Source organism: Pseudorca crassidens, chromosome 1 (genome assembly GCF_039906515.1).
Source record: "Pseudorca crassidens isolate mPseCra1 chromosome 1, mPseCra1.hap1, whole genome shotgun sequence".
Lineage (NCBI taxonomy): Eukaryota > Metazoa > Chordata > Mammalia > Artiodactyla > Delphinidae > Pseudorca > Pseudorca crassidens.
This window is the reverse complement of record NC_090296.1, coordinates 2,781,509-2,807,940: the sequence shown is the minus strand read 5'-3', so window position 1 is coordinate 2,807,940 and position 26,432 is coordinate 2,781,509. Positions and strand designations below refer to the sequence as shown.

General features: G+C 39.8%; 1 protein-coding gene across 14 annotated transcripts in view; it reads left to right on the top strand.

The window, feature by feature from the left end:
* The window catches only part of MARK3 (microtubule affinity regulating kinase 3), a 107,699-nt gene that overhangs the window by 56,750 nt on the left and 24,517 nt on the right, over positions 1 to 26,432 (top strand). For 9 of the 14 annotated variants that reach the window (XM_067721538.1, XM_067721309.1, XM_067721054.1 and 6 more), the window contains exons 4-12: positions 10,024 to 10,072; positions 12,006 to 12,071; positions 16,757 to 16,827; positions 20,910 to 20,966; positions 23,513 to 23,749; positions 23,909 to 24,028; positions 24,260 to 24,359; positions 24,677 to 24,789; positions 25,348 to 25,501. In XM_067721538.1, coding sequence (XP_067577639.1) covers positions 10,024 to 10,072; positions 12,006 to 12,071; positions 16,757 to 16,827; positions 20,910 to 20,966; positions 23,513 to 23,749; positions 23,909 to 24,028; positions 24,260 to 24,359; positions 24,677 to 24,789; positions 25,348 to 25,501 — 967 coding nt within the window. Of the gene's footprint in view, positions 1 to 10,023; positions 10,073 to 12,005; positions 12,072 to 13,210; positions 13,269 to 16,756; positions 16,828 to 20,909; positions 20,967 to 23,512; positions 23,750 to 23,908; positions 24,029 to 24,259; positions 24,360 to 24,676; positions 24,790 to 25,347; positions 25,502 to 26,432 lie in introns of all 14 variants that reach the window. The other 5 variants (XM_067721394.1, XM_067721217.1, XM_067720793.1 and 2 more) reach the window with 3 other exon arrangements.

The window sequence follows — 26,432 nt, the reverse complement described above, 5'->3', positions numbered from 1 at the left end:
TTAGCATATAGGACTTCCAGTTAAACATTAGTACATTTATCTTTGCTCCTTCCTCCCACTCGCTAAATAGTAGTAAAGGAATTAAAAAGGAGTGTCAAAAATAGAGAAGACTGGCAGACAAAGAATTAAACCTAGTTTGCCAGATGGAAAGCAGATGGATGAATAGTTGTGTGTGTGTGTGTGTACACTATTATATATATTTTTTCATGTAGTAGACTTAGCAAATCATAGTGAACTGAAACCAATCCGTAAGGGGAGCACTTAGGGGTGGGAATAGGTAGGCTGGTGCCAGCAAAAATCATGCTGACTCATGCCACAGAATTCAGAAAGTTTAAGGATGAGTTCTGTTAGCTCCTTTTGTGGGTGGAGGTACATGTAGAACTGGAAACAGGATTGGCTTAAAATGTGTAACTGGGCCTCATATCACCTCCAGGCAACCCGCCCTTCTCTGCCCCAGTAGAAATTGGGCAGTTTATTTTCTGAAGAGGCGGAATTGAAGAGCATCTAGACTTGGGGACCCCATACTAAAAACGGGCCCACTGAGTGGTGAGATACTCTGTCTTCCCTCTCCTTGCTTGCCTCCCAGAACTCTCTAGCCCTTCATGTGTTGCCTGAAAAGGAGATTGGAGGATTCTTCTCCAGGAAAATTGAGTTAAATGAAAATATAGTTAGAGACATTATTGTCTTTCAGTGAATCTACTTAATCTTTGCCCGGTCATCCTATGGTCCAGCTTTTATATATATAACATTTAGTCCAGTATTTTGGTGCCTCTCTTAAATATGGGAGGACAGCCAAGAATCTCCAGATATTTGAGGATAACCTGAAACTAAAACAAACAAGAATAAGAAAGAGAAAGGAACACTGGAAGAGGAAACTCAGCTACTTTAAAAAACAACAACACTTTAATTATGTTTTCAAAGATTTTAAAAAGAGGGAGACAGAATGCAATAATGACCATTATATTCATGAAAGAAGAACATGGTGCATTGAGAAAGGACTGTTGGGGAGAGGGTAATTTATAGTATTGGAAAGAAATTCAATAAAGGGGTTGGAAAATAAAGTCAAGGAAAGCTCTCAGAAAGTATTACAGAAGTTCATAGAGATAAAAATTAAGAAAGATACCATGTGAACTTGAGGTGCCTATCTAGGAGGTCTAGTTTCTGGTAAAGAGGTGTTGTAAAAAGAACTGGGGATAGGAGGGGAGATTATCAAAGACTAACAGAAGGTGATTTCCCAGAACTGTAGGACCTGAATTTCCAGTTTGAAAGGCTCAGTGCCCAATGCAGTAAACGACAAAAGACCCACAATATATCTGGACTGAATGCTAATGTACCACAGAGACTGAATCTGTGGTATATTAAAATTTAAATACATCAAAATTAAAGAGAAGGAAGAGGAAAAAATAGGTCACAAAGAATTGTAGCAGAATGTCATCATACCATTCCACACCACTGTAAGCTGGAAGGAAATGGATCGAGGCCTTTAAAATTCTGAGAGAACTGGATATTCATGTGTAAAAGAATGAAACTGGACCCCTGTCTTATACCATGCACAAAAACTAACTCATGGATTAAGGATTTAAATGGAAGATATGAAACCATAAAGCTCGTGGAAGAAAACAGTGGGAAAGAGCTCCTTGACATTGTTCTTAGCAATGACTTTTTTTTTTAATATGACACCAAAATCACAAGCCAAAAAAGTGGGACTACAAAAAACTTCACAGCAAACAAAAAACAAACAACAGTCAACAAAATGAAAAGGCAGCCTACGAAGTGGGAGAAAAGGAACCCCTACAACCAGTAGCAAATAAAACCCCAAATAATCCAATTTAAAAAGCAACAAAGGATCTGAATAGACATTTTTCCAACGAAGACATTCAGATAGCCGACAAGTGCATGAAAAGGTGTTCAACATCACTAGCCATCAAGGGAGTGCAAATCAACCTGTTAGAATGGTTGTTATCAAAAAGACAAGAGATGAATGCTGACAGAGGTGTAGAGAAATGGGAAACCTTGTGTACTGTTGGTAGGAATGTAGATTGGTACAACTACCTTGGAAAACAGTATGGAAGTTTCTCAAAAAACTAAAATTAGAGCTACCATATGATTCAGCAGTTTCACTTCTGGGTGTATATCCACAGGAAATGCAGTTACTATCTCAGAGAGATATCTGAGATCCCATGTTCGTTGCATTGTATACTCTTAATAGCCAAGCTAGGGAAACAACCTAGCGTTCATTGACAGATGAATGGGTAAAGAAAGTGTGAGGAGTATTATTATTATATATTCTAACCTATAATAATAGGAATATTTTTCAGCTGTAAAAATGGAAATCCTGCTCTTTGTGACAACATGGATGGACCTTGAGGGCATTATGCTAAGTTAAATCAGATAAATACTCTGTGATATCAGTTATATGTGGAATCTTTAAAAAAAATTGAACTTATAAAAACAGAGAGTAGATGGTGGTTGCCAGGGGATGGGGGTGTTGAGGGAAATGGGGAGCTGTTGGTCAAAGGGTACAAACTTCCAGTTACAAGATGGAAAGTTCCAGGGATCTGTTGTACAGCGTGGTGACTATAGTTAGCAAGTACTTGAAAGTTGCTGTGAGAGTGGACCTTAAATGTTCTCACCACAACGAAAACAACAACAAAATGGTAATTATGTGAGGTGAGGGATGTGTTAGCTAACTTTACTGTGGTAAAGATTTCACAATATATATGTGTATCAGATCATCACATTGTACAACCTTAGACTTACACAGTATTCTATGTCAATTATATCTCATTAAAACGGGGGGGCGCATTTCTGAGAGAAAACAATTATGACCTAGAATTCTTTTTTTGTTTGTTTGTTTGTTTAATTTTGGCTGCTTTGGGATCTTCGTTGCTGTGTGCAGGCTTTCTCTGCTTGCGGTGAGCGGAGGCTACTCTTCGTTGCGGTGCGCTGGCTTCTCATTGCAGTGGTTTCTCTTGTTGCAGAGCACAGGCTCTAGGCGCATGGGCTTCAGTAGTTGTGGCATGTGGGCTCAGTAGTTGTGGCGCATGGGCTTGGTTGCTCCGTGGCGTGTGGGATCTTCCCGGACCAGGGCTCGAACCCATGTCCGCTGCGTTGGCAGGTGGATTCTTAACCACTGTGCCACCAGGGAAGCCCTGACCTAGAATTCTTTACCCAGCCAAAATGTCAATCAAATGTGAAGATAGAATCAGAACATTCTTGCAAGGTTTTAATCATACACTTATCCTTCCTCAGGAGCTATTGGTGGGATATTTCACCACAACGGGGGACAGTACTAAAAAAGAGAAGAGCATAGGGTCTAGAACAGGAAATCCAACATAGCAGGCCTTGAGAGCAGGACAGAGGCTTCCAGAATATGGATATTTCCAGGGGGGGAAAGAAAGAAAACGTGACTATTTGCAAGTATTTGAGAGGAGAGATACACTTCTGTTACAAAGTTTAAGGATGAATTAGTAAAGTGAGAGCTACATAGAAAACCTAAGTGAACAAAATAACCGAGACAGTCATTAGCTCAAAGGAAATCAGAAACATTTTTGATAAATAAAAAATGGAAATGCATTCCTAGTGTGGCTATAAAGAATATTTATATAATGTAAACTGAATACTTTAGCCAAATATTATGGTAACTGATCAGGAGGAAGGTGGGAAGGGATGTGGGGTGGGGGACAGGGTGTAAGAGAGCTAAATCTTCACTGCCAATACTAAGAAAATAGCTAATATCAGGGGGAGGGGCTAAGAAATCATAGAATAACAGCACAAGCATGCTATTCAGAAGTAAGGTAGCAGGGACTTCCCTGGCGGTCCAGTGGTTAAGACTTTGCCTTGCAATGCAGGGGGGGAGTGTGTGTTCGATCCCTGGTCGGGGAGCTAAGATCCCACATGCCTTGTGGTCAATAAACCAAAACATGAAACAGAAGCAATATTGTAACAAATTCAATAAAGACTTTAAAATGGTCCATGTCAAAAATATATATATATATTAAAAAAAGAGAAAGTAAGGCAGCAAATACCTGAGTTGAAAGTGCTTGACATTATGAACAAGGGTTGAGGGTGGAGAGATATATTACATTACACAGTTCAACTTTTAAAACTATATGTACTGCTTTTAGCAATAAAAATTAAACATAATATTTATTTAGCCAAAACTGTAATAGAACCTCATGAAGAGGATGGAGAGGGGAAGCATAAGTCTGTGTTTGGAAGGGTTTACAAAAGTTAAATCCAAAGTGGGAGTCACAAGACAGTGTCTAAAATGGAAAATCAAGGAAGCAATATAATCTGGCATTTTAGAAATATGCAGTAAACAATAGATGAAATAGCTTAAAAAGTTGGAAGGATTGCTTATGAAAGTCAGCAAAGGAAAGAGGATGAATTTGAGTAAGGACCCAACATTTTCTGCTATGGCAGACAAAAGTCTTATTTCCATACTATATAAAAGGTCTTGCAAATCGAGGAGAAACAGGAGTATATAACCTAATAGAAAATAGTCAAAAGATACACTCAGGCAATTAGTAGGACAGATAGTCAATATTCAAGTAAAAAATGTTTAACATCCGAAAAGATAACATTTTTTCACCAGATTTGCAAAAAACTGATAATACATATTGTTGGCAAGAGTGTAGAGAATCAGGAACTCTGTTATTGCTGACATAGTTTAAATTAATATATATTTAGAGAGTAATATAGCACTAACAAAATTTTAAAAGCATGTATGCCCTTTGGCCCCCCAATCTACTCTGCCAATATATTTGCATAAGTGTATGAGGATGTATATATACAAGGATGCTCATTGTAATGTTACAACAGCAAAAAGTTAGGGATAACCTACATGATATCAGTAAAATTCTGGTTAATTACACTGTAGTACACCCACACATATATATCTCCCCCCATCTATAGACAGCTCTTCCTGGGTAGGAGATAGGTCACTGCCTTTGCCTAGTGTTAAACAAATGGTCTTTAATAGTGCTCTTATCTTCTCTGTTATTTGTTAACTTTCCTATTCTGTTGTTTATTTTAATGTTAGGGTGGTTCTGAGAGTAACTAAACTCTCTTTAAGCTCCTTAAGTTTTGCCTTACTCTGCTGGCTGTCATATTTGCTGGACTTTAAAGATATTCCCTGGAAGACTTGTCTGCCTTTCACCCATCAGCAGCCTTGGCCCAGACTATGAAAAGGAATAGTAAACTCTCTTCTTGTTAACAGTCCTCAGAATACAGCAGTTTTCTTTTTCGGGAATTCCCCTTTTGTCAAAAAACACTTTTCTTTGTTCATTCTCCATCTTCTTCTTAAAATTCAAATTACTTGGAGGAGAGGAGATAGATACTACAGTTGTGATTCAGAGTTCAAAGGACAGATAAAAGTATAGAAGGCAAAGTCTTTACCCCTTGACGTCCATCCATCCAGGTCCCTGCCCTGGGACCACCAGTGGCATCAGTTTCTATTTGTCCTTCTAGAGGTATTCTGTTTATAGAGAAGCAAAGACATTTTTTTTCTTTCTTTTTCACATCAGAGCATTTTGACAGTTCCTTCTCCACAAACTCTGGGCTTTTGCCAGGCTCTCTCCCTCAGTTTTGTCTGAGAGGGTCTTTGATTTGTTCTTTTGTTCAGCAGAGGTGCTGTGATCAGTGTGGTAAGTGAGACAAAGGGCCATAATGAGGAAACAGCAGGTACATCATCCTTCTCTCTTTCCTTCATGAAGTGCCCCAGACACGTTCCAGGGTCTGGGAAGCTGGTTACAAACAGAGGTTTGTCTGTGGTAGGCATTAGAGTCTAGTGTCTGGATTTCATTCTGTCACTCTGGCTGCCTCTTCCGAGTCTCCACTGTGGGCCTCAGCTCTCTTCTCTGAAATGCTTGCTTCTTGATGATTCTGTTTTTTTCATTTTACAGTTAGGCGGTGTCATTTCCTTCCAAGGATACTATCCCTATGCTAATAATTCTACAGAATTTATCTCTAGCCCAGATTTCTTTCCTGAGCTTCAGACCCAAACACCAAGTACCATGCTATGCTTTCAGTATCCTCACTTAACTGCCCCTCACGTGGCATGTCCAAAGCCAGGCTCACCCTCCTCGCTGCAGCTTGAGTCTTCTGTCTCAGAGTGGCACCCAGATTCACGAACTTGGGTGTCAGCTTCAACTCTGCCTCCCTCTCCCTTACCCCCTGAATGCTTCTTACCTGTATCTCCTTCTCTTCATCCAAGGCAGCTAATAATTACTCACAATCTTGATTTACAGTTCACCTCTTTCCTAGTAAAGAAGAGGTTGGCGATTATATTCCTGTCCATTATTTATAATACATGAGTTGTCATCCAGCATGTCACTCAGCTGCCATGAAAAGCACAGGCTCTCAACCTTTGGCCTGTTCGTTCTGTCTCATACCTATATCTCTGGAGAAGCAAGTCTGAACACTTTGGTCATGATGATTTAGATCACAGTTTGATGACTATGATAACATCTCACCCTACCCTATGCTGTCTCTTATATGCTCATTTTATTTTTATATCAATTGGTAAAATTGTTTTTTCCCAAGGATAATTCCTGTACATCCTCAGTACAGGCTTTGGGGACATTTCTTTACTCTGTAGTACTGTGGGCTTAGTGTGTTTAGTGTTCTCGTCACCAGGGTCCACGTCTTTGCCTTTAGAGATGTTTGTTCTCCTGTCTACCAGTTCCTAAAGGACATAAAAATGGGAAGATGTGTAGAGGGTGGAGATTAGTCGATGAGGAGAGAACTCTTTCACTTTACACATTTCTGTGTTATTTTATTTTTTACAACTAGCATCTGCATAAGGTTGAAAGGGAATGTAGAGAAATAAGATAGTAGAAATAGGTGAACGTCTTATTTAAATGTCCTTTTATAGTAGCAAAACTTAAAAATATGTTGTACAATCCTAGTAGGGACTTTGCTTAAAGTTCATGTTTTCTTTTCAATACATTATTTATATCCAAATTTATCTTCAGCCATCAGGTTCACAGTTGATACAAATAAGTGAAATCTCTGGCATTTTAACCATATATGCAAATTGTCAACTTTTAAAACAATTCTGTGCCAGTACCCACCTGTTGCTCTGGGTTCTCTGTATTGCCAGCTTGTAATCTGTCGGTTGTTTTACTTGTACATTTCAAAGGTGGCTGCTTGGACTCGTGAGATGAGTGTGGATTCTGGAGTCAGACACCTCAGACTCTGGACTCCGGCACGTGTTAGCTGAGAGAACCTGATCGAGTTTCTTAACTTTCTTAGTCCTCCTCTCCTGTACATTGGAGATGACCGTAGTCACCTGACAGAGTTGTGAAAATTAAGTCAGAGAGGATCATAGACGTGAAGCATCTAGTGCTGAGCTTCATACAGAGGTGACACTTGATCACTATTAGCTTCCTCTCCCCACCACCTTTGATTAACTTGGTATAGAGTTTATGAACTCATTTCTACCTGATGTATAATTCTGATAGAGGCAGATATGTAAAGTTATTTTGGTAATACCCTGACACTACCCTGCTAGGGAACCTTTGGCTATTCTTTCTACAGCGTAAGCTTGTACTATTCATCCTTCTATCTGGTGCCACTCACCTTTCCTCTGTTTTCACAACGCAGCCCTTGGTGTGACCTCTGCTGTATGTAACTCAGGGGGTTTCAAACTTTAGTGTGTTTACCGGTAGTGTACTACTACTCTCTAAAGATTACTCCAAAACTTAGCAACTTAGAACCATGTGTCATCTCACAGTTTCTGTGAGTCATGTGTTTGGGAGTGACTTCATTGGATGGTTTTGGCTCAGGTGCTCTCAAGAGATTTTGGGTGAGAGCCACAGATGCAGCATCCAAAGATTTGATTGGGGCTGGTGTATCCACTTCGAAAAGGCCCTCTCCCCTGGCTCTTGTCTAGGGCCTGCAGTTCCTCACCAGCTGTGGGTATGAGTCCTCATTTCCTTGCCATCTGGGCCTGTCCATTGAGGTGCTCAGTGTGCTCACAACATGCAAGGAAGTGATCTGTGATGGGTTGGTCTCTTTAAATAGTCTTACTTGGTTGCACCTCCCTGTCTTTGCTCACATATATGGAGCACACATAGCCCATTTTCAACTGCATAAATCCAGTTACCTCCATGGTGCCCACTACCCCAGGCATAAGTGAACTCTCCCTCCCTTGAATCCCTATAGTATTACATTTCTTTTTCATGCTCTTTGGTTCTAATCACTTTAGCTCTGATGTTTTAGTGCTGCACTGCTAGTAGGGATTTAAAAAAACAATCGCTTTCATTTGACCTCTCTCGCCAGCAGAACTACGACAACCCTGTAATAGGCATTCTGCTGCTCAGGATTTCAAAGCAGTGTGGTCATTAGAATGCTAAGGAGCCTGGCTCAGACCACACTTCTTGGTAGTTAGTACTTTCCTGCAGGCATTTGTCAAACAAATGAGTTCCTGTTGTGGGCCAGGCTTGGTTTCAAGGATGCAGTAGTGAAGGGAAACAGACGTGCTCACTGTGGATGAGGACAAACACAACAGTGAACTGGTAAACAGAAATGTATTATCACAACTTGAAAGACAGTCTAGGAAGGAAGTAAAAATTGCTATGATGTAAAACAAAGGAGACCTACTTAGATGAGGTTTTTAGAGAATCTGCCTGAGTCTTGAAGGATGAAAAGGAAAAAAGACTCTAAGGAAGGAAAGAGCTTAGTATGTTCTAATATCTGAGAGAAATCACGGTGGCTGGAGCTGAGGTTGGAGGGTAGGCAGAGGCTGCCATGGCCGTGGTCAGGGTTTCATTCTAAGTGCAGTGTCCTAAGCTGTGTTAGTATGATATCCAACTTGGAGCTCTTCTAATTTAGCATTTGTAGAAATAACTGGGAGGTTCAAATTATAGCTACAAGTCCAACTATGATGGATTGGAAAAACGAGATTCCTGTGTTAGCTTGACAGAGGGAAATTAAGAAAGAACTCAAGCCTGAATGGTTGTCAGGGAGGCTGTCTTCTCATCTCAGAACAGAAAATGTGGGAATGACCACAACAGCAATAGGAAGTATTTATGTTGGAGATAAAAGTGCTCCTGCCTTTAGGGATGATCCAGTATTCTAGACAGGAAGGCTCTTCATCTTGATTACATGTTTTTAAGCTCTGAGCTGTCTATAGGTCAGATACCATGCCTTTCAGCTGTTAGCTGCTGATTCAGTTCTAGATCAGACCTGGTGGACAAGGACAAACGCAGGGAGAGCCCCAACTTCCTTTTTCCATAGCCAGCGGCTGCTCGTTTCCCAAACCACGTTCCAGCCTTGCCTCCTGTAGGCTGTATAGTATACTGGGTGCTGGGAGACTAGTTCTGGCCATATTCCCCATGGAAAGATAGTAGGACCTTGGAAGATCTTTTCCTCTCTTTTTCTGGTTTCCATTTGTTTGCAGGAGGGTTGTATAAGATGACCTGTAAAATTCTGTTATTTTCTGAAATCTCATATTAGCCCAGGCCCTAATGCTGTGACCTGCCTCTGAACTCACAGCAGGTGTTTGTGCAACAATTTACTATTTCCCCTTATTCTGTGTGATGGGTAGTCAGCTTGAAGTGGTTTTATTCAAAATCTTCTTATAGAATTACTTGGAATTATCATGATGCAGTTCATTGTGACTATACAAGTTTTGATTTGCAGAATTAGAACCCCTAGGTAGTTACTGAATCACACTAAGTCTAATCACAAACTGTTCCTGTTTAAATCTGATTTCTGTGTTCAAGGTAGCAAAATATAATTCAGAGTATAATTCACAATAGCAAAATATCATCCTCTTCTGGGACCTCTGCTTTTTTCGTAAGATAAAATTAAAGTATTTAGTATTAGGTAACAAAACTACTTCATAATTACCCTGGATTTCCATTTCTTAGATGTGGACTACTAAACATTATCAGTGAATCAGTTACCTAAGAGAAAATTTATATTGCAACCATGGAATATAAATATATCTTCATTAAATATATATAATGTTTAATAACCTGTATTGGGGGAATTGTGTGTGTGTTTGTTTTTTAGCTCTTCAGAGAAGTAAGAATAATGAAGATTTTAAATCATCCAAACATAGGTACTTTCTGCTTTCTTAAATACTTTTGGGTCTAAATGCATTCTTGAAAGTATGTCATAAAGCTAAACATAATTCCAGGAGTGACAGGAGATTTCTTCCCTTCTCCCAGCCCAGGTACACTCTTAGAATAGATATGTATATATATATTGATCATTTTTGTTAACTTTTTGAAATTACTAAGATAGGTTAAAAGATTAATGTAAAGCTTTAATTCAGTAGAAACATATGTAATCAGATTATAATTTTCTAATTTTTAATATATTAGAAAATGTCATAATTGTACTTAATTTATAGATAGAGAAGAGGGAATTATAGTAAGTTAGAGTTACGATTTTCAAAGGTGTAAAACTTTCTGCTCTAGCTGTGTTCCTAAGAAAATACTGGTATATTGAATCATATTTTTAAAGCAATAGGGAACTAGCTAGCCAACTCTGGATTTCAAATTCCAACTTCCCGCCAAAAAAATACTGCCAAGAACTAGCTAACTTAAACCTTTTTGTTTTGTTTTTTAATTACTTACGTTGTACCCTGATTAGAGTTCTCTATACTTACTACTAAATGACATCTTTGAAAATGTAAATTTCTAAAAAATTTAAATTCCCATTGGATTAAAATAGTTTACGCAAAAGAGCCAGTATTTGCATTGGAATTTTATTTTATTTATTTATTTTTTTTTTGGCCGGGCCACGTGGTTTGTAGGATCTTAGTTCCCTGACCAGGGATCGAACCCCAGCCCCCTGCAGTGGAAGCTAGGAGTCCTAACCACTGGACTGCCAGGGAATTCCCCTTGCATTGGAATTTTAGAAAGCTGTTATTTATATGTTGATGGTTTACCAGCATATATGCCTTAAATTTCTTTAAATAATTTTTCTTAACAGCCTGAACATATATCATCTTAAAAATGATCTGATACTTTTATTCACCAGTTCAACAAACACATCCAATACTGTGTAAGGTACTTTATTGGATCTAATACTCTGTGTTAAAGCATCAGAAAATAACCCACAATATAAGAGATTAGCATTCTCCCTCCCTGCTCCCTTTGTTGCTAAATCTAATTGTAAAGTATGTATTACCAAAGTAGACACAGGAGACAGTGACTTGATAGCTTGAGAGAGCAACTTCCGTTTCATTTAAAAGTTTTGTATTTCTGATTGATTTGTTATGGTCTTATGGATTAGCAGCAATAGAAATATTATTTGTATCTGTAACAAGAGACTGCTATAGTAGTCACACTGACCCATTGAAAATAATTCTTTTTAAAAAGTTCTTTTCAATTATTTATAGTATAATCCCTTCTACTTTGCCATCTCTGGCTTTAGAATAGAAACAAAGGAACCTCCTTAGACATTCCCTGGCAGTCCAGTGGTTAGGACTCCACACTCTCACTGCCAGGGGCTCAGGTTGGATCCCTGGTCGGGGAGCTAAGATCCTGCATGGCACAGCCAAAAAAAATAAATAAATAAAATAAAATACATCTTTAAGAAAAAGAAAAGAAACAAAAGGACCTTGTTCTCTGAGAATTGTGATGTTTCCCAAGCAATAGAAGTCTCAAGTGGAATTATATGTATCCTTAAAGCCATAATGACAAGTGAATGGACTTGCACTTTTAGGAATAGAACAGATATAGACGTAATACAGGAGGATGAAATGAGAGCAGATACACTTCACTAGACTGCTGAGTGCATCCTGAAGTTACACCGTTTGAGCACCCAGAAACTATGTTTATTTTTATGGAATTCCATGTTTTTATAAAATCTTTTCTGCTGTTGTAATATATTATAAATTTTCCTAAAAGAATTTTTTTAGAGGGCCAGCTATTAAAATCTTTAACAGGAAAAAGTTACTTTTTGTAGTTATAGTTTATATGTACATAGTACTGTGCATATGGACATTTGTTTCTTTTTCTCCTGTATCTTCTCCCCTCCCCTAGTGAAGTTATTCGAAGTCATTGAAACTGACAAAACACTCTACCTAATCATGGAGTATGCCAGTGGAGGTAAGAAATTTATAAATTGTTTTTCTTTCTTTCTTCCCTTTTAGAAGAATACACAACCACACAGCCCACACGGATAATCGTTAAAGTTTCACTTAACATTCAGAATCATAATACACTAGAATGAGAATCAGGAAGGCTGATTCCTAGCAGTTCTGTGGGTTGCTATTAAGTGTTTCATTATTAGCATCATTGATTGATAATAAGCAAATACTTGGATTTTTTTTATTATGGTATAACATAAAATTTACTGTTTTAACCATTTCAAGTGTATAGTTCTGTGGCATTAAGTACATTCACATTGTTAACCATTATCATCCATCTTCAGAACTTTTTCATTTTCCCAAAATGAAACTCTGTCTCTATTAAACAGTAACTCCCCATCCTCCCTCCACCCAGCCCCTGGCAACCACCATTCTGCTTTCTTTCTGTATGAATTTGACTACTCTAGGGACCTCATATGAGTGGGATCATACAATATTTGTCCTTTTGTGACTTCCTGTTTCACTTAGCGTAATGTCCTTAAGGTTCATCCATTTAGTAGCCTGTGTCAGAATTTCTTTCCTTATCAAGGTTGAATAATATTCCATTGTGTGTATATAGCACATTTTGTTTGTTCCAGTACTTGAATTTTCAAAACTGTCAGTGCATTAGCCTATTTGAAATAAATGTGTACTGCATGTTGGATGGATGTCTTTATCAGATTTTTGTCATTGGTGTCCATCATTTCCCAAGGCCAGAAATGGTGTTCACCGTGTTTATGGTTAGACTTCCCTAAAATAAAGATTAAGGACTGGTAATTATTTGCCTATAAGGTTGTATACATGTAGACATGTAGACAGTTTTATGAAATGAATGTATATCGCTGTTATCTTTTACAAAGATTTTTATTTTAGGGTTATTGTTGGGCTATGCTTGTAGTTTTTGGACTGTGTGTGAGTTTTCATTGTTTGTGAAAGGCATTGTTTGTGTTTGTCTTTGTATATTCCCTGTCTCTAGCATAGTGCCTGGCACATAGCAGATACTCAGCAAATAAGAATTGAACTGAATTAATGAAATTATAAACTACTGGAGACACACTCTATTTAACTCTACAGTATAGATTAAATTGTTTTGATTATAGTAGAGTTTTGTTTTGTTAGCACTTTGATCCAGGATGCAGAACCTGGAGACAGAAAGTTGAATCTCAGCCTCACTGTGGTGAGTTAACCATTAAATAAAAGATTGTAAACCTGTTGTGGGCAGAGCAGGCACACCCCTGGCACCACTTTTTCATACTTCTAATTCATAATTAGTTGTGTGCTTCATCTTTTAAATGTGTGGTTTGAGAATTTAGTTGGGATTTTCGCAGTTGAGCAGTAGGAAGAGCTGAAGGCTAATTGTAGAACCATAAGTCTATACGGAGTTTGAATGCTATCTACTCATCTTACGGTTCATAATCTTTTCATCTGTGTAGCCACTGCAGTGTACAAGTGCTTTTTTCTCTTACCTGGTCTCCTTTGACTTTCACAATGCCTCGGTGATGTGGCCAAGCAGTGAGCGATGGGCTTTTACCCTTGAGGAATTGGAGGCTGGGAAATCTCACTGTGGTCATGTTGCCAGGCCTGGAGCCCAGCCTTCCGACACCATATAGCCTGTACTGATTGGTCAGTCAGTCACGGCTTTCCGTTCCCATCTCTTTTAGGTACCAGGTCCTAGAGATTGCTCTGTGTAGGAGAAGTCAGAAACATCAGAGAATCTGAGAAGTGTCCATCCAGGATGAGGATGGACTCCAGAAAAGACAGACATGGAGTCGATCCAGCCAGTGCCTGTCATTGGCAGTGTGACCTCATAAGTTACATGTCTCTGAGCTTCTTACTGGGCATGGGAGCACAGCCCTCCTTTGAGGGCTCGGTGCCGTCGCTCAGCATTATAACAGCACTGATTGGTGGTGGTGGTGGTTTATTGGCTTGGGCCATTTGTTTTAATCAGCTCAACAAAGCACCATCTCCAGGGCAGCTGTTTTATTGTTGATACGTTTGCCATTTTGAACAACAAACGTTTCATTAAATTGGCTACCTAGGGACTTCCCTGGTGGTCCAGTGGGTAAGACTCCGTGCTCCCAATGCAGGGGGCCCAGGTTCCATCCCTGGTCGGGGAACTAGATCCCACATGCATGCCGCAGCTGAGAGTTCACATGCCACAACTAAGAGTCTGCATGCCACAACCAAGAAGGCCGCATGCTGCAACTAAGACCCTACGCAGCCTAAATAAATAAATAAAATTTTTTAAAAAATGGTTACCTACTCCTCCCCAGCCTCGTGTTTTTCAATTTGGTACAATCATGGAATTTTAGAATTGGAAGGAATCTTAGAAGTCATCCAGGGCAATTGCCTAATTTTTACAGATGAAGCTAAAGCTCTGAATGGTTTTTCTATGCCAGTGGTTTCATCACTGGTTATAGTGGCAGGACCTGAACTAAAACCAACGGCTTTCTGAACTGTCCTGTCCAGTGTCCTTTCATCAACCACATGGGCCGTGACCTGGGCAGGGAGAGCCACTGTTTGCAATTTTTTCTCCTAATAAATAATAGCCTTGAGAGGTTTTCAATTCAGCTGCTTAATCTGAGTGTTAAATGCATTTTTAATAAGGGGAAAAATAAGAGATCTGGGTTGTATTTCTGGTTTATAACTTAGTGACTGTGAGTGTATGGTTCCAAAATCTCTTAACAGGTTTATATTGCATTTGAATTTTAAAATATCTTCAAATTATATTGACAGACTTTGACTTTATCTGTGTGACTCTACAACTACTGGGTTTAATCCATTACGTTTTTCTAAAAAGTCAAAACTGTTCCATATGTTATGCACGCATCTTTGTTTTCACTTTTTAACCACTTGTTTTGATATAGTATATTATTCTGCAAATAGAAAGGTCATTCTCATAGAAAATACTGACATTTTACTGAGCTGACATTTAATTTTATAATTCATCACAGTTAAATGAATTGTGTAGTGTAAATTAACAATAGGTAATTCCTTTTAAAAGATCATTAGGCAGTCAGTGATAACTTGAAAATATTTATACCCATTTATTATTTTAAAATTTATTCAAAGTTAGGGCTAAAAGTTTAAGTCAGAGATATTAATGTACAGTTCAGAATAACCTTTTCCTCAACAATATTTAAGTCCTGAAACTAAGCGTTTTTTAAGTATCAAAATATTTTAGTTAACTGTTGTCACTAAGCTGATGGAAATATTCTTTATTTGTATGAAGTAAATGTGATTTTTTTCCCAAACACATTTTATATCCAGTTTGCTAAATTAGTACTCTTTGTTGATTTCAGAGGTGTTTCTTTACTCCAAATTGATAAGCAATTGGCAGTACTGATAGGTTCCTTGAAATGTCACTTCTCTTCCCTGAGGAATTAATACTGTGTAAACTACCACCTAGACGTCCACCAGTGAGTTCTATTGGCTTTTCCTTTGCACTGTGTCCTGAATCTCCGCACTTGTCAGCACCACTGCCATTTCCCACTCTAGGCCCGGCCACCCTCTCTCTTGTCCTGAATATTGCGCTCGTCCCACTCGGTTTCCCGGTCCCTTCCTCAGCCCTAACCCTCTTCTCCCTCTAGCAGCCAGAAGCCAGTCATTTCATATTCTCCTCTGCTTCTCCTCTCACTTAGAACAGCACCCACAGGACTCTTCTTGTTCTCGCTTCTCCTATCATCTCTGTGCTCGTTCACTACCTCCCTTTTCCCTTGTTCACGCTCCTCCAGCCTCGTGGCCTCCTTGCTCTTGTCTCTGTCTAGAATCTTTCTCCCAGATAACTAGTGTCCACTCCCTCACAGTAGTCAGCACAGTGCTTACACACACAAACACACTTCCTGTTTCTTTCCCCTGACTTTTCTCCACAGTACTTTTTATCATCTTCTATACTGTATATTCATTTGTTTATTATCTGTCTACCCCCTCCTAGAGTGTAAACTCCATGAGGAAAAGGACTTTGCTTTGTTCACTGCTATGTTTCCCCAGAGCCTAGAACGGTTCTCAGCAGTTAGTAGACACTCAATAATTATTTGTTGAATGAATGAGTATATTCAGGAAATGCTTTTTTGTCATGGTCCTATAGTGAAGACATCTTTTAACACAAATCACTTAACCATTTTAACTTTCACTTTTCATTGCCAAGTTTTTATTAAAGCATACTGGAAACATAACCTTTAAAATAAAAGTTTTATAATTTAAACATGAGAATTTAATGTTAAGGCTTATCTTTAGCTTAAAAGATTTTATCTATAAACTTTGCCTATCGTTAAGGCTAAGTTAGTTCAGATTCCACATATTTCTGTTTATCTTCATACCTATATTTTAAAAATTAAAATTAGAGCGGGCTTCCCTGGTGGCTCAGTGGTTGAGAGTCCGCCTGCCGATGCAGGGGACACGGGTTCATGCCCCGGTCTGGGAAGATCCCACATGCCGTGGAGCGGCTGGGCCCGTGAGCTGTGGTTGCTGAGCCTGCGCGTCCGGAGCCTGTGCTCCGCAGCAGGAGAGGCCACAACAGTGAGAGGCCTGCGTACCGCAAAATAAATAAATAAAATTTAAAAAATTAAAATTAGAGCATCGCTAAAAGTGAAACATTTTCAGTTTATGGGAAAGTTAATGCTCAGAAGTAGGACTTCTGCTTACTTTTATTTCTCTCAATTATAGGTGAAGTCTTTGACTATTTGGTTGCACATGGAAGAATGAAGGAAAAAGAAGCAAGAGCTAAATTTAGACAGGTATGGATTGCTGCACCTTTAATTTATTGATTTAATATGTTTTCTTGCTTAAACCCTAAAGCAAACAAGTGTTTGTCTCTATAAATGTCATAAGGCCCATAGAATGGATCAGGGTTTGGCCATTCAGTTCAACACAACAAAAATTTATTAAGTGCTTTCATGCCTAAGGCACTGTGCTAGAGGCAACCATGGGTTCTAGTTCTAGCTTTGTAATTGGAATTTTAGTCCCACTCTTGTGGGTTTTTTTAGTCCCACTCTTAGCCTTAGTTTTTTGACAGTTGAGCCTTAAAAAACAAGAGCCTTGCAAACACTTGAGATTGCATTAAAGAAAACCATCCCCAAGTTTTAGCAAGAAGTGGCACAATTCATTATTAGTTTTGTCTTATATAAGCCAAAACCAAACAGAACTTAACCTGTGAATTAATGGCTTACCTTTTTGCTTGCTTTACCACATGGCCTTAAAGAGACACTCATTTTAATAAATAGGTTTTAAGCATAAAGGTGACTTAACTCTCTAATAACAATTACTATTTATTGATTGATCATTACCTGCTAAATATTGGGATAAGTGTTTTACCTACATTAATGTAAATCTTGGAGCAGCCTTGTGAGTAAAGAGTATTATGCCCATTTGCTAAAGATAAGGAAACTGAGGCACAGGAAGACTAAATAATTTGCCCAAAATTTGATGACTGGCAAGTAGGAAACCTACCACTGAGTCAGAGACAGGTCTAAAATTCTTAATCATTATGATGTGGTCTTACTTAGATTAGGAATCAGCAAACTCTTTCTGTAAAGTGCCAGATAGTAAATATTTTAGGCTTTGTAGGCCATACAGTCTGTTGCAGCTATTTAACTCTGCTGTAGTAGCACAGAAGCAGCTTAGACAATATGTGAATAAATACACTCATATGATTGTGTCCCAATGATACTTTATTTGCAAAAACAAGTGGTGGGCCAGATTGAGCCTACAGACCATAATTTACCCACCCCTTATTTAGATAAAGGAAGGAGCAGGTACTTTATTTCTTCTAAATTAACGCTGTCCTCCCATAGTTTTAAGTTCTGTATTTAAATGGCAGTATAGCCTCATTTCTCTCAGAACCTTTAAATGTTTGTTTTATTAACATTTAAGGTTGTTAAGGTAGAAGTACAGATAGGAGTCTTTAAGGGTTTCACAGTATTTAGAAAGGCAAGTTTAACCACTTTTCAAGATTTCTCTTAACAGTTGCCTCTTTTGATTTGCTTAGTCTAGTGTTTACAGTTAAGGACTTACAAATAAATTTCTTAACTTTTGCTGTTGCTTAAATTTAATTTGATTTAAAAGTACCAATGGTACTTTGAATTAAAGCCTGTTAAATATCAAAGTTGAAATTGACTTTGGCCATCATTTAAATTCTCTGATCCTCAGTTTTTCTAGCTATAAAAAGAGGAAATTATACTTGATTAATTCTGAAATCCTTTCCAGTTCTGATATCATTTTATCCTGTGGTCTACGGAAGGAAGCTCAAATTTCTCTTTATTACAAAACAAGTCTGTTTGGCCCTTTCCATAACTGTACTCTTAATTTTTATAAATTGGCCACCTAAAAGTCAAGATTTTTTTGCTTCATAAAACTGAAATTCCTTCCCACTCGGATGAAGCTATCTGACTTGCAAATGTTTATGCAAATATGATTTATTGACTGTGAGGAAAAGGCCCTTGCCAGCCGGCAGCAGCAGGTTTGAGCCTGGACTTTCTCCAGGGAAGCAGTTCAGTGCTTAGACCTGTCCTCTCTTCTTCCATCTCCGCCCATCCCCCAGGTGGGGGTCTGACTTGTGAGGGATACTTGGACATTTATCACACATCTTCTTAATTTCCTGCAGAAATTCTGAAGCATTATTTGAGGGACCTGTTAGTTGGTCCAGGAAAGAGAGTTTATGTACTTGTACAATTGCTGGCTTGATTTACAGTGCTTACAATTAATGTAATCTTTTCTCCTGCCATAGTATTTCCTTAAGTCTACTTACTAAACCTGGAAGGATCAGGCATATTGGTGCTTCCACTTTTCTCTGTTTCTAATTGCCATGCCTTCCGAAAGTTTATGTCGTTATTTGATGAAATAAAAAGTTTTCCTATTTATTACAAAGAGAAAGGTATGCCACACACAAGAGTACACTATGCTTGATCTGTTTTCTGTCAAAAATAGGCCCTTCTTTCCATATTCATCAGCAGATGGCTTTCCCTCTTCCAATTTCCTTCCCCACTCTCATCCTTGTTACTGTTTATGCTGTTTTAATTTATGCTGGCTGAGCTCTCATTCTTTTCAAAGAGAGAGAAGAGATTCCTGGCTCCGTCTTCTTTCCTCAGCTCTTTCTGGGTGGGTTGCTGGTCTTGCTGCCTCTGTTCTTTCATGTGTTGCTGGAAGTGAATTAGGCGTGCATTATTTCACCTGGGAAACATCTGGGTTGTCAGCCTTCTTTGGAAATAACTGCTTTTACCTTAAAAGCAGAAAGCAAAAAAGCAATAATTGAAAGTTGAGTACTTTCAGGTTATTGTGGCATCAGGTTAGCTTTGAGCTGTTTGGAGGTAAAAGAAGAGAAATGCTCTTTGAGAAAGGGTAGGACATTGTCAAATCTGGTTCGGAAGCAGAATTTGAAAATAACCTATGAGAGAAATCTCAGTATGGGGGCTGGGTTGGGGGGAACAGGGAAAATTTGATCAGGCAGAAGTAAGATAAAATTTACCTATGTCCTTCCTAGGCAATAAACCTGTTACTTTGAGGGAAACAAATCTATCGCTATTTCACTTCCCCAATTTTCATGCTGACAATATAGAACGGCGTAATTGTTAACAGATGCTCTTAAAACTGATATTTTGGCATTGGAATTTGTGTACCTTTAGTTGATTATGAGTGGGCTGGTCTTCTGCATATGCACTTCATAAAGTATGAAGCTGCTTAGTGAAGCCTTGATTTTGGCATCATTCCCACCCTAACCCCAGCCCAGCTTATCCTTGCTGCTTATTCTGAACCAAAATGGCAACCAATAGAACAGCCCTCTCTGAGTTTTTGTGTCCAGTGCAGTTACATGCATGTTGCTTACAACAAAGTTGATGATGATTTGGAGAAACAAGCAGTATTTTCATTATAACACCAGTTTTGTAGATGTGTAATCATATATATTTAAATACACATATGTAATACCAAAGTAGAGACTAGAGGCGAATGCACCAGAATAACAGATGTCATCTCTATTTGCTGGTTATAAAAGCATATTCTTGTATGTACTTTTCTGTATTTCCTAAAGTTTTTATAATAAGGATATAAAAGTTTTATAATTAGACAAGGAGACTTAAAAATTGCTAGTAAGTGTGAAATTTCAGTAGAGCAGTTACTTAACAGTGCCAATCAGGGAATTCCCTGGCAGTCCAGTGTTTGGGACTCTGCACTTTCACTGCCGAGGGCCCAGATTCAGTCCCTGCTTGGGGAACTAAGATCCCACAAGCTGCACAGCGCAGCCAAAAAAATAATAATAACAGCGCTAATCCCAGGAGTAATCAAAAGTTGACTAAATGAAAGCATATCATTTGCTGAGAGTAGGAGGGATTCTTACTGATAAAGCACATAATAGTTTCCATAGTTTGTAGTTCACATACACTACAACATTCATCCTTCCATTTTAAGGAAGAGGAAACTGGTCCTCAGAGAAGTGAAGTCATTTTTGCTGTTCTTGAGCCTGCATTAGCCAAAAGGAAGAGAGTGTTGTAGGGACTGGCTGGGGAGAACCAACCTGGATAAACACCCAGCGCGGATAGTCCGTAACTGCCGGCTTGGTTTTGAGTTGACAACGTGGGCATGCAGAAGTTGCACCAGAGCCTTCTGATTCGGGGCAGGGCTCAAGAAGAGACTTTCTAGCTAAAATTAGAAAGAACAGAAGAACAGCCTCACTTAGCTCTTCTTGCACTCACTCTCAATCTCTCCAAATTGAAAAGTCCAAAACATGAGAAAATTATATTTAGAGATCCACACAGACATTGAAGTGAGTGCTCACTGAGTAGTCTGCACCAGCGATGACTAATAACCTTGCATCTCTCCTGTCCAGATAGTGTCTGCAGTCCAGTACTGCCACCAAAAGCGGATCGTCCACAGAGACCTCAAGGTGAGTCATAATGCCCTTACTGTTGTACACTTTCCTTGTGTGTGCTCAGTTCTCCCAGTGCTCATGACACAAAGGAGGCATAGATTAGACTGTGTTATTAAATTAAAAAAAAAAATCCTAAGATATATTTTACATTTCAGTTAAGGCAGCTCATAGTTGGTCTCTGGAGAAAAATCATCCTACCACCAAACAGATGGGGGCCTCCAGAAATGCACGCTTTCACCTGGACAGTGTCCTCAGTGCTGCCTGGCATCCTTTTCTGTTTTTCTAGTCAGCATTCTCTCCTGTTAACAGCAGCGTTATTTAAATGAGACCTACTTCACGGTTCTCCACCTCTGCCCACACTCCTGGCATAGGGTAAGGTTTCCTATTTCACAGAGAAAATAGAAACACCAGGCGGAGACTCCTTTCCCAGCTGCACCTGCATCCACCCTTAACCTTTCAGGATTTCCCTCTTGTTACAGGACAGCGGGGTGCCTCTGCTGTGCCTGCCTCTGTGTTCTGGGTCCTGTGTCCCTGCAGGGGGTGCTTCACTCTGTCTCCTCCCATCTCCCCCTCCTTCGTCTGCCCTCTCTCTCTGCTGGCGTGTCACTAGCAGCATGTATAAAAACATGCTCAAGCTTATACCCTCTTTTACCAAAACCCTCCCCACCCCGACCCCCTTCCTGGTACACCCTTTTCTTCCTCTTCACCTTCACAGCTGTATTTCTCTAAACATTGTTTAGATTCTCTCTTACCTTGATACTCACTTATTCTCTCCCCTCACATAACTGTCATCAGTTTGCTTGTTCTCTGTTCACCCACGCTTGCTGCATTCACATCCACTCCAGTAGCTGCAGTGGCCACCTATATGTTGATGACCCCCAGATCCATTCCTGCAGCCAGAGCTCTCTGCTAGGATTTAGCGTCCAGCTGACAAAAGGACACCTTCACGTCAGCATCCCTCAGGTAGCTCGGGTTCAGCAAGTTCAACACCTAAACTCTTCCTTCCTAAACTTGAATTTTTATTTCTCATTGTGGTGACTGTCCTTCAGGTGCCTCTCTCTCCTTTACTCTGCCGTCCACTCAGACCCCAGGTCTTTTTGCTGCTGTTTCCTGAGTATCACTTGAGCTCACTCTTTTCTGTCCCCACTCACACTCTCCTAGTCCAGACCACCAGCATATCTCGTACCTGATTACTACACTAGCCTCTTGCCTGGTCTTCCCTGCTTCCGATTTTGCCTCTTTCTTCCATGTCTGTTTCCTGCATTGTAACCAGAATGGTCCTTTAAAAACACAAATAAGATTGTCATTTCCCGGGCTTCCCTGGTGGCGCAGTGGTTGAGAGTCCACCTGCCGATGCAGGGGACACGGGTTCGTGCCCCAGTCCGGGAAGATCCCACATGCCGCGGAGCGGCTGGGCCCGTGAGCCATGGCCGCTGAGCCTGCGCGTCCGGAGCCTGTGCTCCGCGACGGGAGAGGCCACAACAGTGAGAGGCCCACGGATTGTCGTTTCCCGCTTGAATGACTTTTTCAGTGGCTTCCTATTGCCCTTAGGTTACAAACCCAAACTTCTTGACTACAAGTCACTTGGCTGGCCCTTTGTAATTCAGACATGGCCACATCCCCAGCTGTGTCTCTCTGCATCTCTCTACCACACACTGCCTTTCAGTTTCTTGAGGAAAACGTGTTCTGTCTCAGCAGGGTTTTCACACTGTTTATTCTGCTTGAAATGCCTCCGGTTAACACACCCACTACTGTCAACTAATCTTCCAGGCAGTGGTTTTAGTTTCACCCCCTCTAGGAAGCCGTACCATACCTTTCAGTGCTGGGCCCATGACTCCCCACTTCTCTGTCACAGCAGTTAGGGCCAAGAGTGTAGCTGCTTACTTTTCTAAATTGTCAGCTTTTTGAGGGCAGGACCCTGTCTGTCTATATATCCAGACACTAATATAACACCTGGTGTGTAATTGCCACGTGGTAAATGTTTGTTGAAACAAGTGGAAAAGACTGTGATCTCTATCTTGAATGAAGTTTTGGATGCTCCCTCCTCAATGATAGCCGTTATGCAGCTTACTTAGCAGTGTTTATGAAATGTGGCTCTCCACCTAAAGCAAGTATCTATTTTTTAAAAGCCCCTTATTCTTAAAAAGCTCTTTAAAGATTTTATTGATCGTGGACATTTGCTGCATAATTAGTGCTAGAATCAGTCTTTACAGTCGGGCCTCCATATCCCCGGGTTCTGCATCTGTGGCTAAGGAGGGCTGGCTGTACTATACTGTTTTGTATGATGATGGATTATGGTATCCACAGGGGGTCCTAGAACCAGTCCCCTAAGAAGACTGAGGGATGACTACACCTCATATCTGTTACTGGTTATTAATGCTGAAAAATGAGGAATTCTGATTTAGCTCCTATTGTTTTTCTCTAGAAAGAATGTTTTCTTATTCATTAGGATATATTAACTTTACATCATTACGAAAAGCTTTTGTGAAATGCCTGATTCTATCACAGTTCTGATTATATTTTGGTTAAATTTCATTTTTGTCTTGGTGTTTTCCCTCTAGGCTGAAAATCTATTGTTAGATGCTGATATGAACATTAAAATAGCTGACTTTGGTTTTAGCAATGAATTTACTGTTGGCAGTAAACTGGATACGTTTTGTGGCAGTCCTCCGTATGCAGCCCCAGAGCTCTTCCAGGGCAAGAAATACGACGGGCCGGAAGTGGACGTGTGGAGCCTCGGCGTCATTCTTTACACTCTAGTCAGCGGGTCACTCCCCTTTGATGGACAGAACCTAAAGGTATAAGAAGTGGTTGCATCCACGTTCTTCAGAAAGCTAAAAGGATTTTATAAAATGATAAGAGTTAATGTGTTAATGTTGTTGCAGTGGGGTTCTTTGAGTTCTTTTTTAACCTAAAAGTTGACTCACTAGTTTTCTTTCCTCTCTGCCTCCCCAAAGGAACTGCGAGAGAGAGTATTAAGAGGGAAATACAGAATCCCTTTCTACATGTCCACAGACTGTGAAAACCTTCTCAAACGTTTCCTGGTGCTAAATCCAATAAAACGAGGCACTCTAGAGGTAATCTCATAAGTGGAAATAAGGAACAACTTTGGAGCGTCTTTAAAGTGTTTTTAGAACTTTGCTTGGTTTGTATGACGTATTGAATACTATCCTGGGGTAACATTGAGACATTTCTTAAAAGTTACCCTTTGAGCCATAATCGATGAAGTGTTGAAAATAAACTTCCCTAAGTATTGTGATTATCAGAACGTTTCATTTTATGCTGCTAATGAACAGTTCACCTTTCAGCAAATCATGAAGGACAGGTGGATCAATGCAGGGCATGAGGACGATGAACTAAAACCGTTTGTTGAACCAGAGCTGGACACCTCAGACCAGAAGAGAATAGGTAATTACTCTGGGCCTGCATGTTGGCGTGTGTGCCAGCAGCACACTTCTGTTTTGATTCGTGTGTGTGTGCCTAAAATGGGGATAATGGGAAGTTAAGTATAAGCTACACGAATCAGCTTGTATGTTTTGTCATATTTAGGAACTTACCTGCAATTCCCTGTAATAGCACTCAGTAACTCAGAAATAAGCCAACGGCCCGTTTATGTTAGAAAACGTGTGATCTTTTGGGTCAAATAAAGGAAATTATTTTACCCTGTACCATAATGATTTCTTAACCAAACGAAACACATAAACTATATTATACCCTTCTTTTAGATATTATGGTGGGAATGGGATATTCACAAGACGAAATTCAAGAATCTCTTAGTAAGATGAAATATGATGAAATCACAGCTACATACTTGTTGTTGGGGAGAAAATCTTCAGAGGTAAGAATAATCAGATAAAAACCTACAATATCCTTTTTGTGAATTATTAGCTCATGTAAACTTAGTTTTTTTTAGTGTGTATAACATTTGATAATATTTTTAAATTTACCTTCAAATAACTAATCTAAGTCCTATGACTATTATGAGATGCTGTTTTAACTTTAAGATAACCTTTAATAATTTGGCTTCCGTTAGGTTAACCTATAGTCATTAGTTTTTAAATAACGTAAAGTATCAGATGAGATAAATAGACCGTTTTAAGTTTTTTGAAAAAGCCTGGAAAGAAGAACATAAATATTTATCCTTGTGTGAGTTTTTCCAGCAGTCAGAAAAATACTTTTGCCTGAGTTTAGGGTTGTCTTTTTTTTTTTTTTTTGCGGTACGCGGGCCTCTCACTGTTGTGGCCTCTCCCGTTGCGGTAGGGTTGTCATTTTTGTACACTGATTCTTCTCTCTCAGTGAACTACTTATGAGAGGTTTGTGTATTGTAAGTTTAGTTTCATAATAAACCATTTGGGCTCGTGTTGTGGTTTGCTCTGTTTTTCTCATTTTCTCTTAGCTGGATGCTAGTGATTCCAGTTCTAGCAGCAATCTTTCACTTGCTAAGGTTAGGCCAAGCAGTGACCTCAACAACAGTACTGGCCAGTCTCCTCACCACAAAGTCCAGAGAAGTGTTTCTTCAAGCCAGAAGCAGAGGCGGTACAGTGACCACGGTAAGTTTTGGACCATTCCAGTGTGTTCTCTCAGTCTCCCGTTAACCAAGAGGCCTCCTAACACTGGGAAGCATCCTTTTGCATATGGACTACTGGGGTTGGATTTGCTTGCTTTCCCTTCTTGACATGTCTTTCAAAGCAGTCCTGCAGGTTCTGGCGTATTTATCTCAAGGCTCTCATCTCCTTGGTACACTCAGTAAGCTTTTTTTTTTTTTTTTTTTAATTTATTTATTTATGGCTGCGTTGGGTCTTCGTTGTTGCACGCGGGCTTTGTCTAGTTGCATTGAGTGGGGGCTGCTCTTCGTTGCGGTGCACGGGCTTCTCATTGCGGTGGCTTCTCTTTGTTGCGGAGCACGGGCTCTAGGAGCACGAGCTTCTGTAGTTGTGGCTCGCAGGCTGTAGGGCACAGGCTCAGTAGTTATGGCGCACGGGTTTAGTTGCTCCGCAGCATGTGGGATCTTTCCGGACCAGGGATGGAAACCGTGTCCCCTGCATTGGTAGGCGGATTCTTAACCACTGTGCCACCGGGGAAGTCCCTCAGTAGGCTTCTATTGGGTAAGGCCTGGCTGGGTAGAAGCCTGAGCCACATGTGACTGTTGAGCACTTGAACTGTGGAAACGATTTTCAGTTTTGTCTCAGTTAAATTTATAAAGCCCTGTGCAGCCAGTGGCTACCACATGGGACAGCACAGCCCTGGAAAATGTATAGTATCCCAGTTTTGCCTTAATTGGTTTAAATTTTTGACATGTGTCTTTCTCAGCCACACTCTAGCTGTTGTTGTGTCTAACCACCCTCACTCTTAAAAGTTTTCACCATAGAAGTGAATATTTCATGAGACTTAAGACTCTAAAGGATATGCTTACCAAACTTGACAGTTATTCTACCTTCAAGCCAGCCCCATTTGCTGGAATCCAGAGACTCTAGTAGGTGT